General features: G+C 44.6%; 1 protein-coding gene across 4 annotated transcripts in view; it reads right to left on the reverse strand.

Moving 5' to 3' along the window:
* COL4A5 (collagen type IV alpha 5 chain) overlaps window positions 1-17,134 on the reverse strand; it is a 3,591,008-nt gene that overhangs the window by 1,517,915 nt on the left and 2,055,959 nt on the right. For all 4 annotated transcript variants that reach the window (XM_044057208.1, XM_044057205.1, XM_044057207.1 and 1 more), the window contains exon 22: window positions 11,745-11,828. In XM_044057208.1, coding sequence (XP_043913143.1) covers window positions 11,745-11,828 — 84 coding nt within the window. The remainder of the gene's footprint in view (window positions 1-11,744; window positions 11,829-17,134) is intronic.

The following is a 17,134-nucleotide window of genomic DNA, read 5'->3' on the forward strand; positions in this document are numbered from 1 at the left end:
CATTATTTTTCATGAAGATAGAGTATCACTTAGGACTAACCCCTCTTTTCTACCCAAAGTTGTTTCAGACTCAAACATTAACAAATCCATTGACCTGCCAGTTTTCTTCCCAAATTTTTCAAAGGAGAATATTGTTTGCATTTGTTGGATGTACACAGACAATTACGTTTTTACTTGGACAGAGCAAAATCCTTCATAAAATTAGACCAACTGTTCCTATCCTTTTGAGGTTCTCAACTAGGCAATCCAGTTTCCAAAGTCATTTTGTCAAAATAGTTTAGAGATTGTATCACCTTCGTTTATCATCAGAATAAAATAAGTCTATCAACTAAAGTCAAGGCTCACTACCAGGTCAGTTTCCACTTTGGTGGCCTTTTACTCTATAGCCTCCATGGATGACATTTGAGCAGCAGCTACATGGGCTACCCCTAATACCTTTATCACTCATTACAAATTGGATATGGTGTCCAGGGGAAGAGCATCCTTTTTCCTCTGTGGTGCTCAGGAATATCCTTCCATAAGGTCTCCTGTGACATAAAGTATCTAGGGATTCTTTCCCAACTATCATGAATGAATGAAGGCTAACAACATCAGATAAAGAAGTTATGTTCTTACCATAATGCTCCATCTGTGTTGTTAGTCTTCATTCATTCTTGACATCCTACCCCCTCCAAAGGTTCCTGGTGGTCCGGAATTAGTCCTGGTTCCGTAGTAGGGCAGTTGCTCAGACAAAGTTTCCACTTTGTTTTCTACAGGCAAACTCAATCTGAAGGGAAGGGAAAAGAGGCACTATGGGTAACCTTAGCTTGAGAGTTTCTGGCTGGTGCGAGCTTGTTACAATGGCCAAGTCGGTTCCAAGGACGGAATCAAGACCCAACTTTCAAGAATGAATGAAGATCGACAACACAGATGGAATGTTATGATAAGAACATAACTTTTTATTTTTACCTGGAATAATTCTTTGTACTCTGTTTCATATATTGGGCAGGTGTACACACAGTTTCTCTCTGTATATCAGTTTCTAGTGATTCTTATCCAGTGCATGCAAATACCTTTTACAGCTTTCAGTACATGTACATGCTTTATTTTCATGCACTGCCCATGTAAAATGTTTTTAGTTTTATGAAATATACTTGATTTAACCATGGTGATCTCCCCAGACCTCTGCTGAAAATGGGTGTTTACCCACTTAGACTTTACTGGACAACAAAAACAAATAAATACATAATTTTGAACAAAGACTACCAGACTGATGACTTTTAGGGAGATGTCACAAAGCAGGGAAGTCAAAAAAATACAAAGGCAGCCTTCCGAGCACAACACTCTAGGTTATCACCTATTTCACACTCTAGCTGTTTCAATCCTAACAGATCAAGACAGACTTAACTACTAAAAGCCAGACTTTGCAGACTAATTCACCTTCCCACTCCCCTCGATCCATCCAGTTGTGTAGATGACTAGCAGTACTCCAATGCAGATATAGGTTCATACTAGGCTATCTGCCCTAGGGCATTTATAAGTCTAGCCAGAGTGTGTTTGGCTTTCGCCACCCATTTTAAATTAATTTTGCTATGCCCTTTTTCGAGGTTAGTATACTGTGCCTCTGTCTAACATTGACACAGAAGTGATACCCGGGGTAAACCTATGATCTCCCATCCATTCATCAAGATTCCTCTTGAAGAGAGTCAATGAGGGACTTTGCCTAGCCTGGACTGGGATTTTATTCCAGAGTGAAGGGGGCCTCTGGGTTATGAATCTGTCCCTCCAGCATGTCCTATTTATTTCAGTGCTGAGGTTCAAGTCTCTCGAGCACGTAGCTCGATGGGATTTGGATTTTCTGAGGTGCAGCATGTCCATTAATTCTGGGTTGGACATGGCTTTATACATCAGGCACAGATCGCCTCTGAGCAGGTGGTATGCCACTGAGTAGAGCTGGAGTTTCTTTAACCGGGCAGCATATGGCATCTGTTTGAGCCCTTTGATCCTCTTGGTGAGGTACTTTTGGGGTCTTTCCAGTTGCTGCAGGTGTCTGCTAAGGTACATCCCAAAAGGGGCATTGTACTCAATTATGGGCCTGATGAGGGATGAGTAAAGAGGCACGATGACCTCCCCTGATCTAGATGTGAATCCCTTCATATTAGGTGGGCTATATAAAATGTTTTTCTAACCACTTTGGCCACGTGGTTGTCAAATGAGAGATTGCTATCAACTTGGGTCCCCAGGTCCCTAATTACTTCTTCTGTACTTAATGGATTACCACCACCTATGTGGTAATTTGTGGACACTTTGTTTTTGCCAAAGGGGATGACTATACACTTTTTGGCGTTTAGCTTAAGTTCATGGCTCTGGCACCAGTTGTCTTTCTATGAGGCCCTTTTGGAGGATGCTTGTGTAAGATGGAGAGTCGATTATGGCGCCCAGTTTGCAGTTATCTGCGAAATTGGTCGGCCACAGTCCTTCCGTGAAGGCCTGTACCTCCGAGAAATATATACCGAACAAGAGAGGTCCCAGGACTGAGCCTTGTGGGATGCCACTTGTAACTGGTTTGGAGTCTGACATGGCTCCAGCAATTCTAACCATGTGGGTTCTGTCCTTGAGCCAGTTTGCAACCCATCTAGTGACATAGGGGTTTATATTTAAGCTGGTGAGCTTATCTATAATGCCCGAGTGGGGTATTGTATCGAAGGCTTTGCGAGGTCCAGGTAGGCTGTGTGGACCATCTTCCCCCGACAATGGCCTTGGTGAGTGTTTCAAAGAAATCGACCAGGTTTAAGAGGCAGGATCTGCCCTTAACAAACCCGAACTGGGTAGGATCCAATGTCTGTAGGTCCCCAATATCTTTATTTATGAGGTCCATGATGATCCTTTCCATAGCTTTGCAGACCAAGCTAGTCAGGCTTATGGGGTGATAGTTTCCAGGATCCGTTGAGGCACCACCTTTGTGGAGAGGGACCACTGTTGCTGTACGCCACTCTTTGGGTACATATCCTGTAGTAAGGCTGAGATTGAACAGTAGTTTTATGTTTGGGTTTAGCTCTTCTTAGAGTTCATGTAGGACGGCACCGTCTGGTCCCATTGTTGCTGTGTTTTTTGCTTTGGAGAGGGCGGCTCTTACCTGAGCATCTGAGATGTCAGGGGCAGCACTCTGCTGGGATAGATATTTGCCCTTTTGGTGGGAGGGGAGAAGTTTGCACTGAACCTGTCAGCTAGGATGTTGGCAATGTCTGTGGGTTCGGTGTATTTTTTTGTCATTTTGGACTAATTCTGAGCATATCTGGGAATTCCCACCCAGGTTCCTAAAATAACTAAAGAAAGCCTTGTGATTATCCTTAGTGTCCTGGCAATTTTTCTCTTGAAGCTGGCCTTAGACGATTTTATGAGTGCCCGTAGTTGTTTGCTAATACTGATCAGAGATGCCTTCCCTTTTTGGGATTTTGCTCTATCATGTAGTAGCTTCCTCCTTCTATTGTATAGTTTGTTTATGTCTGGGGTCCACCAGACAGGATGTCTGCCTTTGGAGGATTGGGTCTTGGTTTTATTTGGGATTGCATGATCCATGCATTCCTATAGGTGTTCATAGAATGCATTTATAAAGGGTTCTGCGGTCTGGGCCGTATTTTCCACAGGCCCAGGGGCTTTGAAGGATTCCACCTCGGTTTTGAGGAGTGTGAAATTTGCTTTAGAGAAGTTTTTCACTGTGGTTTTCTGGGCAGGGGGTGTGGTCGGGATGTGAATATCCAGTGAGATTAGTTTATTGTCTGATCATACCAGTAAGGGATACACTTCTGGTCTGGAGCATAGAGTCCCCATGTTGGTGATGATCAGGTCCAGTATGTTTTCCCCTCTTGTGGGAGTGGTAACAAGTTGTTCCATAGCATTTGAGTTTATAAATTCTAGGAACCTTTGGGCTAGGGTGTTGGAGCTAGAGTAATGCTCCCAGTCTATGTTTTGGTAGTTGAAGTCGCCCAATATAATGGTGTTTGGAGAGACCTTCATATTTTCCAGTGTTCTCAGGAAGGCCGAGTGGGGTTCCTGGGTTTGGGAGGGTGGTCTGTAGCAGGCTATAAACTGGATGGCAGTTTTACCCACTGTTAGTTGCGTATGGATAGTCTCTGATGCTTCATGCTGTGCCACCAACCTGGAAGTGTGGGTATCTTTGACGAATATTGATACTCCCCCTCCTTTTGTGGTTCGGTCCAAGTTTTGGGGTCAAAAAGCATGGTATGAGGTATAAAGTACAGTTTTGTACCTACCATAAATGTAGATGTTCGAGTGTACACCCTGCTGCAGTCATCACACTTGGATTATCTTGTCGTCAGGTAGTCCTGCAGTCGGCCTGAATTCCACAGTCTTGGTCCGGCGTCGGTTGCTGTCATTTCTTCCCTGACGTCAGTGCGCCAGGGGTATATATAATGCATCCGATGCCATTTTCTTCAGTTTTTCTTGCCCCAGATGTCAGGTGCCCCCAAAAAGGTGGTCTGTAATTAGTACCAATTTAAGAAATTTAGCACAAACACAACATCCCTCCAGCTATAAGCAAATACATCAGGAAGGTATTGTAAAGATTTAGCCAGTTACATCAGAGGGGATGGAGGGAGGGTAACCTGTACTGCCGCAGGGTGTACACTCGAACATCTACATTTATGGTAGGTACAAAACTGTACTATGTTCATCATGTTACCCTGCTGCAGTCATCACACTTGGGTAGAATCCCAAAGCTAAGGATGGGAGGAGGAGTCAAAGAGGGTTAGAGGAGGCTAGAAGGCCCTGCAGAACTGCAGTGGCGAAGCCAGCTCTAGTCTTAGAGTAAAGTGGTAAGTGGTAGTGTTTGGTGAAGGTGTGTACTGAACTCCAAGTTGCAGCTTCCAAAATCTCATTGATTGGGACCCCCCTGAGGAAGGCTGTAGATGTAGCTGTTGCCCTGGTAGAGTGGGGCCTTATGGTAGCAGGAACTGGTTTTCCATGATGGGTATAGCAAAAACTAATGCAATGTCCTATCCATTTGGAAATGGTTTGTTTTGATATAGCCTTCCCTTGCGAAGCTGTAGCATAGGATACAAAGAGCTGGTCAGATTTTCTGAAAACCTTAGTTTTATCCAAGTAGTAACGAAGTTGCCTGTGAATGTCCAAGGAATGCAAGAGTCTTTCTCCTTTGTTCTGTGGATTTGGAAAGAAGGTGGGTAAGTGGATGGTTTGATTTAAAGCCACACTGGATACCACCTTAGGCATGAAGGAAGGATTAATTCGTAGAGAAACTCTGTCTTGATGGAAAATGAGGAAAGGTTCCACTGCCATTAGTGCCTGCAGCTCTGAGACTCTTCTGGCTGAAGTTATTGCTAGCAGCAGGGCAGTCTTCCATGATATAAACTTTAGATCAACAGAGAAAGCTGGTTCAAAGGGAGGTAGCGTAAGTTTTTCCAGAACAAAATTGAGGTCCCATGTTGGTGTAGGTGCTCTCCTGGGAGGCCTAATGTTTTTTGCCCCTCTGAGGAACTGCCTTAGAAGTGGATGTGAAAATAAGGGTGGATCCGTGTTGTAGTGGGCTGAAATAGCTGATGCGTGGATTTTAATGGAAGAAAAAGAAAGTCCTTTGTGCAACATCTCAGTTAAATACTGTAGAATCTGAGGCATGTGAGGCTGAAGGGTATTTTGGCCTTTAGCTTGGTTCCAGGCGCAAAACCTTTTCCATTTGTCCGAGTAGGCCTTCCTGGTGCTGGGCCTCCTAGCTTCCAGAATAACATCCATAACTGCTTGAGGAAGAGGAGCTGGATGCTTAGGTTAGTTGCCATGCAGCCAAATTTAAGGTTTTGAGCTGGCTGTGTAGAATCTGATTGTTTTGCTGTGTGAGCAAATGGGCAATTTGTGGTAAAATCCAAGGTGGGCCCTGGGCCATATTCCTTAATAGTGGGTACCAGTGCTGGCGTGGCCAGTCTGGGGCTATGAGTATCAGTCGTGGTCTCTCCTTTCTGACTTTCAGAAGCACCTTTGTGAGAAGAAGCAATGGAGGGAAGGCATGTACTGTCAGGTTTTTCAACTGAATGAGAGTGCGTCCACTTTCCAAGCTTGATGGTGAAGTGTCCTTGTACAAAATTTGTTAGCTGATAGTTTTGGGGGCTGGCAAACAAGGTCTATGTCTGGGAGGCCCCATTTTTGAGTTATCATTGCAAATACTTGTGGATCCAGTTTCCACTCGTGGGGATCCATGATGTTTCTGCTGAGGTCGTCTGCCAATGTGTTCTTTTTTCCTGGCAGGAATTGAGCTTGTAACTGAACTTGGTAAGCCAGTGCTGTGTTCCACAAGGTCATTGCTTGCCTGCATAGAGGGTAGGAGTGTGTACCCCTTGTTTGTTTATGTACCACATTACTGTGGTGTTGTCCGTCCTTATTGTAAGTTGTCCTGGATGTAATAGGTTCTTGAAGGCTGTCAGAGCATTCTGTACAGCTAGCATCTCTTTTTGATTGATGTGCAGATTCCTTTGATCTGCAGTCCATATGCCTTGAACGCACTGTCCTGCCATGTGTGCCCCCCAGGCGTAGTCCGATGCATCTGTTGTCATAGTTTGCCTGGCTGGGGGCAAGGTGAAAGGCTGACCCTTGTTGAGGTGACATGCCTGTGACCACCATAGAAACTCTTGTTGAAGGCAGGGAATGAGAGATATCATTGTGTCCAAGCTGTGGCTGTGTTGAGACCATACGCTTTTTAGGTACCACTGTACTTTCCTCATATGCAGCTTTGCAAATGGTATTAGTAGTATGCAAGATGCCATGAAGCCCAAGGCCTGCAGAATATTTCTTGCAGGGAGTTGGGTCTTAGTTGCCATTGTTTTGAAATATTGAGTGAGTTGTAGTTGTTTGTCTGCCGTCAGATAAGCCTTCTGGGCCGTTGTATTCAAGCTGGCACCCAGGAATGTCATATTTTGTGAGGGTACTAGTTTTGATTTCTTTTCGTTTACTGTGTACCCCAGGCAACTTAGAAAATGTTTTACAAAAGCCAGATGTTGTAAGAGGATGTCCTTGCTTTCTGCTTGGATGAGGCAGTCATCCTGGGTATATTTGAATTCCTCTTTGTCTGCAGTATGAAATTACTGGTGCCAGGCATTTTGTGAATACCCTGGGCGCAGTGGATAAGCCAAAGGGGAGTGCAGAGAATTGGTAATGGGTTGAACCTGCAATGAAATGGAGGTATCTTCTGCAACTCAGTCTGATAGGGACATGCAGGTATGCCTCCTTGAGGTCCAACGTTACTAGCCATGCTTTCTTGCCCAACATGGGAAGAAGCTGCTGTAGTGTTAGCATCTTGAATTTGGGTACTTGTAAGAAGGTGTTTAGAATTGAAAGGTCCAGAATTGGTCTCCAGGCATTGTCCTTTCTGGGGACTAGAAAGAGTCTTGAGTAAAATCCTTGGCTTTGCTCCCGTGTAGGTACCAGTTGAATGGCTCTCATGTCCATGAGAGCTGTAATTTGTTTTTGTGCCTCTGCCCATTGATTTTGTGGCAGGTTTGGCATTCCTCTTTTTGTTGGCAAGGTGTGGAAATGGAATCTGTATCCTCTTGAAATGATGTCTAGGACCCATTTGTCCTTTGTGACGATGTGCCAGTTGTCTGAAAAAAATGCTAGTTTTCCTCCCAAGGGAGCTGCCAAGAGAGTGTTGCTTGGCCATATGAGGTGTAAGTCATTGAGTTTGCCTTCTAGTAGTTTGGGGCCTGTCTTCTCCTCCCTTCTGTGTTGCAGTGCCCCACTGTCGAGGTTTGTATTGGGCTTGTGGTTGCCCTCTGCCTCTTGGGCGTCTGTATTTACCCCTCTGTGGTCTGTCAGTAGCTGGAAAGGACCAATTTTTTGTTGGCCAATTTCTGCTGAAGCGAGGGGGCTGTACCTGTAGAAAATCTTTGACTGTCTGCATAGATTTTGCCTTATCCTCCATTTTCTTTAAGACGACTTCTGCTTTAACTCCAAATAGGACATCCTGCTGTAAGGGAGCATCTAGAAGCTTTGCTTTAACATGATCATGCTGAGTTTGTTCCTTTAACCAAGCATGCCTACGTATAACAGACCCAGTGACAGCTGCTCTGCAGGAAGCCTCTAAAGAATCAAACCCACATTGTAAAGTATGTTTGCCCACCTGTTCAGTTGCATGCAACAGATCCTGCATTTCTTTCAATTCAGACTGTTGAGGGAGTGTGCTCATTTTTTGTCTTAACTGAGACATTAGAAATTGCTGATATTTTAGCATGTGAAATTGACAATTTAGTGCTCTCATAGCTAGAGTGGCTGAGGTGTAAACCTTTTTCCCCCACCTGTCTAGTGCTCTGGAGTCCCTTTCAGAGGGTACAGGATTTTTTGTCATAGAAGCCTTAGCCCCTTTGGGACCCTGGGAGATAGTCTCTGGATCAGCAACAGGGCTTTTATAAAGGAATTTGTGGGAGTCAAGCACTCTATAATATCTGTCTGGTTTGGCTGGAGCAGGAGGCAGAGAATCTGGATTCAAACTAAGATTCTAAGTAAACATCATCCACAATGTCTAAAACTGGGGGGATGGCAAGAGGTCTGTGCTGGGGGAGTAAAAGAACCTCTCTGAGCCTTTTCTTTGAGTCAGAGTAGTCCTGACCTTCCCAGTGAAAATGTTCCCTCATAGTGTGTAAAGTTTCCCCAAAGGAGTAGTCTTCAGGGGGAGAAGCTGAGGGAATGGAATCCTCAGCATCAGAATCTTCATAAGGGGAAAAGAGTAATCTAGGTCCTCAGAGGAGCCTGAGGAAATAGACACTTGATCAGAGGAGGCATAATCTTCCTCTTGTCTAGGCCTTTTGTCGGGGGTTGGGAACCCCTGATTAAAGAGATCAAATCTTCCGCCATTTTAAGCATCTGTTTCTTAGGCATGGGGCCTTGAACTGGAGACTGAAGTGCAGTCTTTTTTGGTTTAATAGGAGTCTTAAGCTTAGGATACGTTTTTATGGTGAGCGTCGGTCTGAAGACGCCTTCAGAAACCGAAGGCGTTTCTGCAGCACCGACATCTTTTTCTGCAGTGTCGTCGGTAGGGGCTAAACAAAATGGCTGCGTCGGCCTAGCACTCTCCACTCCGAAGCGGTGTCGGGTTCCATATCTGCGGTAGCCAGGGGCTGCGTAGGAGCCTTACTGAAAACCGGTGAATCGGGGACTGGCCCAGCCAAGGCCTCGGAGTCTGGCTTGGGAGTAGGCTGCCTGTCCTTATCCTTGCGTTTTTTGTGCACGCTGGTAGTCTTTTGCTCCGACGGCATTGGGTAGTTAAATTTTCTACCGTAGTGTCGTGCGAAATCAAAGCGTCTTTTTACAGTACGCTTATTGAACCTAGCACAAAAGCGACAACCAGTGACGTCGTGGTCTGGGCCTAGGCAAGGTATACAATAAGAATGAAAATCCTTATGAGTTATTTGCTTCCCACAAGAAATACAATTGTTAACTTTTTCTGACATCGGTCTGAGGCAAGAAAAGTTTCCCCAACGGGGTACTTAGCTTTATTGAAGACTTTGGATCTGAAATTCGACTTTGAAAATCTCAGGAGTCGGCCAACCGGCACTTGCGAACTGCTTCTGCTTCGGGCACCGCGCGGCAAGAAAGACTGATGAAAATGGCGTCGGATGCATTATATATACCCCTGGTGCACTGACGTCAGGGAAGAAGCGACAGCAACCGACGCTGGACCAAGAATTTGGAATTCAGGCCAACTGCAGGACCGCCTGACGACAAGATAACCCAAGTGTGATGACTGCAGCAGGGTAACACGATGAACATCCTGGTAGTGCTGGGGTGCTCTCGGGAGCCTTGAACCAGGTTTCTGTTACTGCACAGATATCAATGTTCTCCATGCTAAGGAGAGTTTCGAGTGTGTGCATCTTGAGGTTTAGACTTCTGGCGTTGAGTAACATTACTCTTAGTTTCTTATCCCTTATGATACCTATGGAGGTGGGTTTGTCTTTTGAGCCTTGCCTAAAAAGGCACTATGGGGGTAGCAAGAGCCTTTGCCAATATCCGAAAGCCCAGGGGTGACAGGTGCAAGCTGTCCCTAGCGAAGCATCGTGGCTTGTCGAGCATGTCATCCCAGGCTGACAGGCATTGGATCCCCTTTGAATGACAGCAATACTTAAGCCAATTGTTGAAATTGATCATCTTGTCTTCATATTGTGGCATAATTCTTGGTGAGGGTAAGATGCTACTCAAGGTCAGGGTCATACTGGCCTGGACTACATGCTCAGAGAACTCCTCTATGTCTCTTTTCATGTAGTCCAGGGAGGTACGTCTCAGGTCATTCACACCAGCATGGAGAATGACTGAGTCATATTTGTACTTGCCTTGGAGTGACCTGAGTGATTGTGTTATGTGGCGGATCCTAGCACCCGACAGGCAGCTCACCGTGACCTTCTCCTTGTTCAGCCTGGTGAGCAGGACGTCAGTGTGCCTGACGACAGCGTCACCTATTACAAGTGTATCAGGTGTGTTGTTTAGCCTTAAGGGCTGTGACTGTTCGGCACACTGGCTTTGTGAGCTATGTGTTGCATGTGTTGCACGTGTTTTGTTTTGGGGTAGCGGTTGCTTGGCTGTCTGCTTTGGAGGTCTCTGCTGCTTAGGCACATTTTTATTTAGAGCCTCCGAGTACGTTTTTGTGTGTTTATGTGTCTGGTTTGCTGTCGTGGTAGGTCTATGTGAGACTGGAACTGTAGTGAGTGTGGTTTCCTTCTCCTCCTGACTGGTTACGCCAGTACTGAGTTGAGAGAGCTTAGCCTCCAGTTTGGCTATATGGTTGCATCTCTCACATGTGTTGGAATTTGTTGGGAGGAGGAAAGGGTTGTCTGTGTACATGAGGCAGTTGTAACTTTGCCTCAAGATTCCCAGATTCACCAGCTGGACCGGAGAGGAGATTGACAACTGACCTTTGGACATGCTAGAATATTATTGGGAATTCCTTTATAATTTAAAAAAGGGCCAATGGGGAACAAGGTACTCAAGGGGAGTTTGGGAGGGTGTAGTGCTTTAAATTTTTTAGTGCTGACTTATATAATTGCTTTAGTGAGCAAATGCCAGGTAACTTAAATGCAATGTGTTACAGGTAACTTAAATGCAAAAACGACAAACAGTAACTTTCTTTCAAGTGAATTAAGGAAATAAGTACAGTAAGCAATGCAGATATCACTAGGGATCCACAGAAGCGCTGAAAAGATGCGTTTTAGGTGGAATTAGCGTTTCAGGGAAATAACAAGCAAACAAACAACAAGCATACAAACAAAGCTAGATTCAGCAGGTCTGGATCTAGTCTATGCTACAGCAAACAAGGTGTACTAATTTCAGTAAGAAACAGTTCAAATATGCAGGCGCTATAAGCCTTTAACCAGAAATTCCCAGCTCAGAAGGGCAGAGTTCAGCCTCTCCTCCCACAAGAGTGCAGACCACGAACCTTCTTAATGTAAAATAACTGGCCTGAAGCCCAAGTGCTTAAACCAGAACTAATACACTTTTAGAATAACAGACACTGAGCCCTCAATCAGCAGTTCCCAACTTAGAAGGATGTAAGCTACCTGTTCTGCCACTATGATTCCACATCTCTGACTGGCTGCTTAGTCACTATAGACTATAACAGAAAAATTAGAATCACTGAAGTGTGCAAAGTAAAACATCCTAAAAACCTGAAATTATAAGGTCTCATAGAAACTGGTTGATGGGCTTGTAGTTCTAAACACAATATACAAAGTACAAAATAATGGTAAAGATGGATTTACCTTTCTGTCCCAGCTCTCCAGGGTAGCCAGTATCTCCAGGGAGGCCTGGAATTCCAGGTGGTCCTGGTAAGCATGGGCTCTCTTCTAAATAAAAAAAAAAGGAAATCAGTGTCGCACTCCATTTTGTGATCTAGATCAAGCTACACAGAACACTACACCAATGGTAATGACACATTTATATTAGTATTTTAAGAACCATCTGATATGAGTAGCTGAGAAAGTCAGCCAATGTCAGAATACTATGATAAAACACTACTTCTTAAGCTCAAATAATTTCTGACGTTAAAGAAACAAGATGCTGCATCTGAAGAAAGGTTTTCATCAGTTGTTTTACAAGCAGGCACAAGCTGATCCCTGTGAACAAACTACCTTATGTGACATCACTGACATCTATGAAATTTGTCTGAAAAAGCCAATGACCCTTTACCACTGTGATTAGGTTACTGCATTTATGCAAACTGTTCATAAAGCTTTCACAGTTTGATTCAAAGTCTGGACTCTTCAATAATATAAAGTTTACTGGTAATAGATGCAAACTTTATCATTCCTGGGAAATATTTAATTTTAAACACAACGATATACTGTATTTGTTACTTAAAGTTATATTTCATGATACACAAAATATACAATAGTGTTTCTCCACATATGCCTTCTATTAAGTGACTGCTGATATGGTTTAACAAACTAATTCACTGAAGCGTTTTATGTCTCTGGCAGTGTGTCACTTCAACTGCTTATTAGTGATTAGTGTTGTGTCATCATTTGTGAAGGCAAAGGTCAGAGTAGTTACTTTCTAGATGGAGGAGAATTTGCCACTGTATAAGAAATGGTTTCAAATGATGAAGGACAACAGAGCAACTGAATCAAGGATAGAGCTTCTCAGTTTCAGGAAGTTGTTACCATATTTATATTTTTATGATGGTGCAGGTGCACAAAAGATAAGGCATGAGGAGTTCAGGATAATGTGTAAGCTATCATATTTGTAAACTTAGTGTTCCTGTTTACCATGCAGTTGAGAATGTGTGTTTGTATGTGAGCTCTTGCAGAGGTGCATGAGGATGGAGTGTGAGGCAGGTGTACAGGTGTGGGGGGAGAGTGGATTTAGAAATATAGATGAACTTGTTGACTCATTTCCGTATTATTGTTTCTTCCAATTGAGACAGAGAAGTTTTTTTTTTCTTTTGAAACTTTCCCTACTTTGGAAAAATAAATAAAATTCTTTATGTCACTAAATGAAGTTCTTGGAAATATGGCATAATGTATTTTTTCTCCATGCTTTTTCTCCCCATGCCTGCCCACCAGAAAACCTCCCCCAACTGGAATAGGGCTCTCTTGTTCCCCTTGTACTGAGTATCCCCAAAATGGAGTTGATAGCTGTCTGGAGGGGGTCATCATTCGTGCAACCATGGTCTGTGCCCTTGCTGGCATCCTGGCAATGATGGCTTATGAAATAGGTAATAAGCCCTTGCCCACCACATATGAACTTCTAGATGTCCAAATCACCATAAGCAAGGCTAATCTTAACTTCATAGCTAGTTACAGAAAGCCCTCTATGTCTTGTCCTGAGCATGATAGTTATCGTAACACAAACAGTTGAAATCCCCATTTAACCCAACACCTTTCTAATGGGGGACTTCAACTGTTCATTGATAAATTGGCTGACCTGCACTGCCAGTGGTAATCATGCGCAGTGTTTCCTTGACATTATAAATGCTAACTCTCTTACACACAGTTAGCCATCCTATTAGAGACCCTAACATCCTTGATCTAGTCCTCATAAATACGGCCACTTCTTGCTCATATCCATGTGTACCAGCCTGTCTTGTTAAATCAGACCATAAATTAATGACTTTTTCCTTTAAAACTAGTGATACTTCCCCCTGTAAAATACCTTTACATTTACAGACTTCTCAAAAGCAAACCTTCAGATACTTGATGACCTAAATAAATTCTGCTGTAATGCTCCCCCACCAGACCCCATTGCTTAAGCAGCTCCCACCCTATGCCTCTGATTTGTACTCCCACTTTCAGTTGTACTAATAAAGTAGTCACTATCTGCACCAAACATAATGGGACATTAAAAAAAAAAACTATGGTGAAAGCCCATATAAATAAATTATATAATAAAAGAAATTGCATAATGCTTATATTAGTTTTCACTCTACTTACATTGAGTACACTTAACCAAATAGGCAAAGATAGTACAGTTGTGTACACTTACCATAAATGTAGATGTTCGAGTGTATTCACTGTTGCAGTCATCACATTTGTGTTATCCCTGCCAGGGTAGCCCTCGGCCAGCCCGAATACCAGAGACTTAGTATTTCTGCGTCAATTGCTGTTGCTTGAGGACTGATGTCAGGTTGTCAGTGGTATAAAGTAAGGCAGCTGACACCATTACATCAGTTTTTCTTGCCCTAACCTGTCAGGAGCCCCCAAAGTAGGAGGCCAGGTTCTGGTGGAAGATCCCACCAGTGGAAAATAAATACCAATATGTCCTTTATAAGGAAAGGAGAGCAACAAGGAAGAAAGGTAACAAAAGGAGAAAGAGAAAAAAGGGGTATGGAGGGAGGGAAACCAGGACTGCAACAGTGAATACTCTCAAACATCTACATTTATGGTAAGTGTACACAACTGTACTATGTTCTTCGTGTTTCATTGTTGTAGTCATCACATTTGGGTAGATTCCCAAAGATGAGGAAATGGGTGGAGGCCGTTAAGTAAGCTAGGGGCTGGCTAGGATGACCTGCAATATGGCACAGGCAAACCCTGCCCTGGATTTGGAGAAGAGAGGCAGGTGGTAATGCTTGGTAAAAGTGTGAACAGATGTCCAGGTGGCAGCCTCCAGGATGTCCCTGGTGGGGACTCCTCTGAGGAAAGTTGCAGAGGTGGAGGCTGCTCTGGTGGAGTGTGTCCTGACCCCCTGGGGGGAGGTTACCATGCTGTTTGTAGCAGAAATGGATGCAGTGTGCTATCCATTTGGAAATGGTTTACTTGGAGATGGCTTTGCATTCTGCCCCTGTATCAAAGCTAACCAGCAATTGATCAGACTTTTGGAAGGATTTAGTCCTGTCCAGATGGAATCTGAGCTGCCTGTGCACATCTAGAGAGTGAATAATCCTTTTCCCCTTGTTCTGGGGATTAGGAAAGAAGGTGGGCAAATGAATGGCTTGGTTGAGAGCCACACTGGACACCACTTTGGGCATGAAGGATGGGTTAGTTCTTAGGGATACCCTGTCTGCACGGAAGATAATGAAAAGTTCCACAGTGAGTGCTTGCAGCTCAGAGACTCTTCTGGCTGAAGTGATGGCCAGAAGGAAGGCTATCTTCCAGGAGAGAAATTTTAGCTCTGCAGAAGTAGCTTGTTTGAAATGAGGCAGTGGGAGCTTTTCCAAGACAAAGTTATGGTCTCAAGCTGGTGTTGGTGCCCTTAGTCTGGATCCAGGTGCAGAACCTTTTCCATTTAAACGCATAAGATTTTCTGGTGCTAGGGCATCTGGCCTCATGGATAACATCAAGAACCTGTTTACTGAGGATGGCAGATTGGTTCAGGGTTAGGAAATAAGCCAAGCTGCCAACATGAGTGTCTGCAATTGGGGATGCAAGAATTCCCCTTCCCTCTGGGTTAGGAGTTTTGGAATCTGAGGAAGATGCCATGGAGGCAGTGGGGATAGGCTGCACAGCAAGGGGTACCAATGCTGAGGGGGCCAGTCTGGAGCTATAAGAATGGTCCTTGGTTTTTCCTCTTATTTTGAGCAGTACCCTGGGGATGAGAGGTAGGGGAGAAAAGGCATAGACCGAGAGGTTGGCCCAGGGGAAGGAGAGGGCATCCACTTTCCAAGCCATGCAGTGATGCTCCCTGGTGCAGAATTTGCTGAGCTGTTGGTTGGTGTGGGAGGCAGAGAGGTCGACCCTCGGGGTTCCCCATTTCTGAGTTATTAGGGTGAAGGTACTTCTGTTGAGCTGCCACTCGTGGGTCCAGAAGGTTTCTGCTTAATTGGTCTGAAAGGCAGTTAAGGGAGCCTGGTAGGTATTGTGCTAACAGGTGTAGTTGCATGGAAGAGGCTGTGAGCCAAAGGGTCATGGCCAGCCTGCATAGAGGGTAGTAGTGAGTCCCTCCCTGCTTGTTGATGTACCACATCACAGTGGTGTTGTCTTTCTTGATCAGGAGAACCCCTGGAGAGAGAAGGGGTTTGAAAACTATCAAGGCGTGCTGCACAGCCATCATCTCTTTTTGACTGATGTGCAGAGGGATTTGCTGTGGGCTCCATTGACCCTGTATGCACCTGCTGTTCAGGTGTGCACCCCAAGTATAGTGTGATGTGTCTGTGGTGAGAGTCTGGGTGGTGGGGGGTAAGGAGAAGGGCAGTCCCTTGTTGTGGCAGCATGCTGTTGCCCACCAAAGAAATTCCTTTCTGAGGCAAGGAAGTAGAAGGGTTTCCAGGTCTTGAGAGTGTTGACACCAAAGGCTCTTTAGGTACCATTGAAGTTTCCTCATATGCAGTCTGGCATATGGAATGAGTAGTATGCAAGATACCATGAACCCCAGAGCTTGCATGATTTTCCTTGCAGAAAGTTGGGGTCTGGTGGCCAGTTGAGAGAAGTAGGCTGACAGGAAAACTTTTTGTCTGGTGTAAGGTATGCCATCTGGGATACTGTGTCCAGACTTGCTCCCAGGAAGATTATCCTTTGGGTGGGCACCTGCTTTGATTTATTTTCATTAAGTGTGTACCCAAGGGAGGTTAATAGGTTCTTTACAAAGGCCAGGTTAGAGAGCAGTTTTTCCTAGCTGTCTGCCTGAATAAGGCAGTCATCTAAGTAGGGGTAAATTTGAATATTTCTTTGCCTGCAAAAGCCAATGGCCAGAGCCAGGCATTTTGTGAAAACTCTGGCAGCAGTAGAGAAGCCAAAGGGAAGAGCAGAGAACTGAAAGTGTTGAGATCCTACCCTGAAGCGAAGATATTTTCTGCATGATTCCCTGATAGGAATGTGGAGGTAGGCCTCTTTTAGATCCAGGGTGGCTAGCCAGGTGTCCTTGGAAAGCATGGGTAGCAGCTGCTGGAGGGTGAGCATTTTGAATGTTGGGGTCACCAGGAAGGTGTTTAGAATGGCTAGATCGAGGATGGGGGGCCAGGTACCCTCTTTTCTGGGCACCAGAAAAAGTCTGGAGTAGAAGCCTTGGCCTGTCTGTTCTGCAGAAACGTGTTCTACTGCCCTCAAAGAGAGCAGGGAATGCATTTGCTTTTGAGTTGCTGCCCACTAATATGGTGGTAGGTCTGGGAACCCTTTTGGGGTTGGAAGGGTGTTGAAGGAGAATTTGTATCCCTGAGACACAATGTTCAGAACCCAGTGGTCCTTGGTAATGGTGGCCCAGGTGCTTGAGTGAAAGG

Source organism: Protopterus annectens, chromosome 15.part0, assembly GCF_019279795.1.
Source record: "Protopterus annectens isolate FY-2018-M chromosome 15.part0, PAN1.0, whole genome shotgun sequence".
NCBI classification, from domain to species: Eukaryota; Metazoa; Chordata; order Ceratodontiformes; family Protopteridae; genus Protopterus; species Protopterus annectens.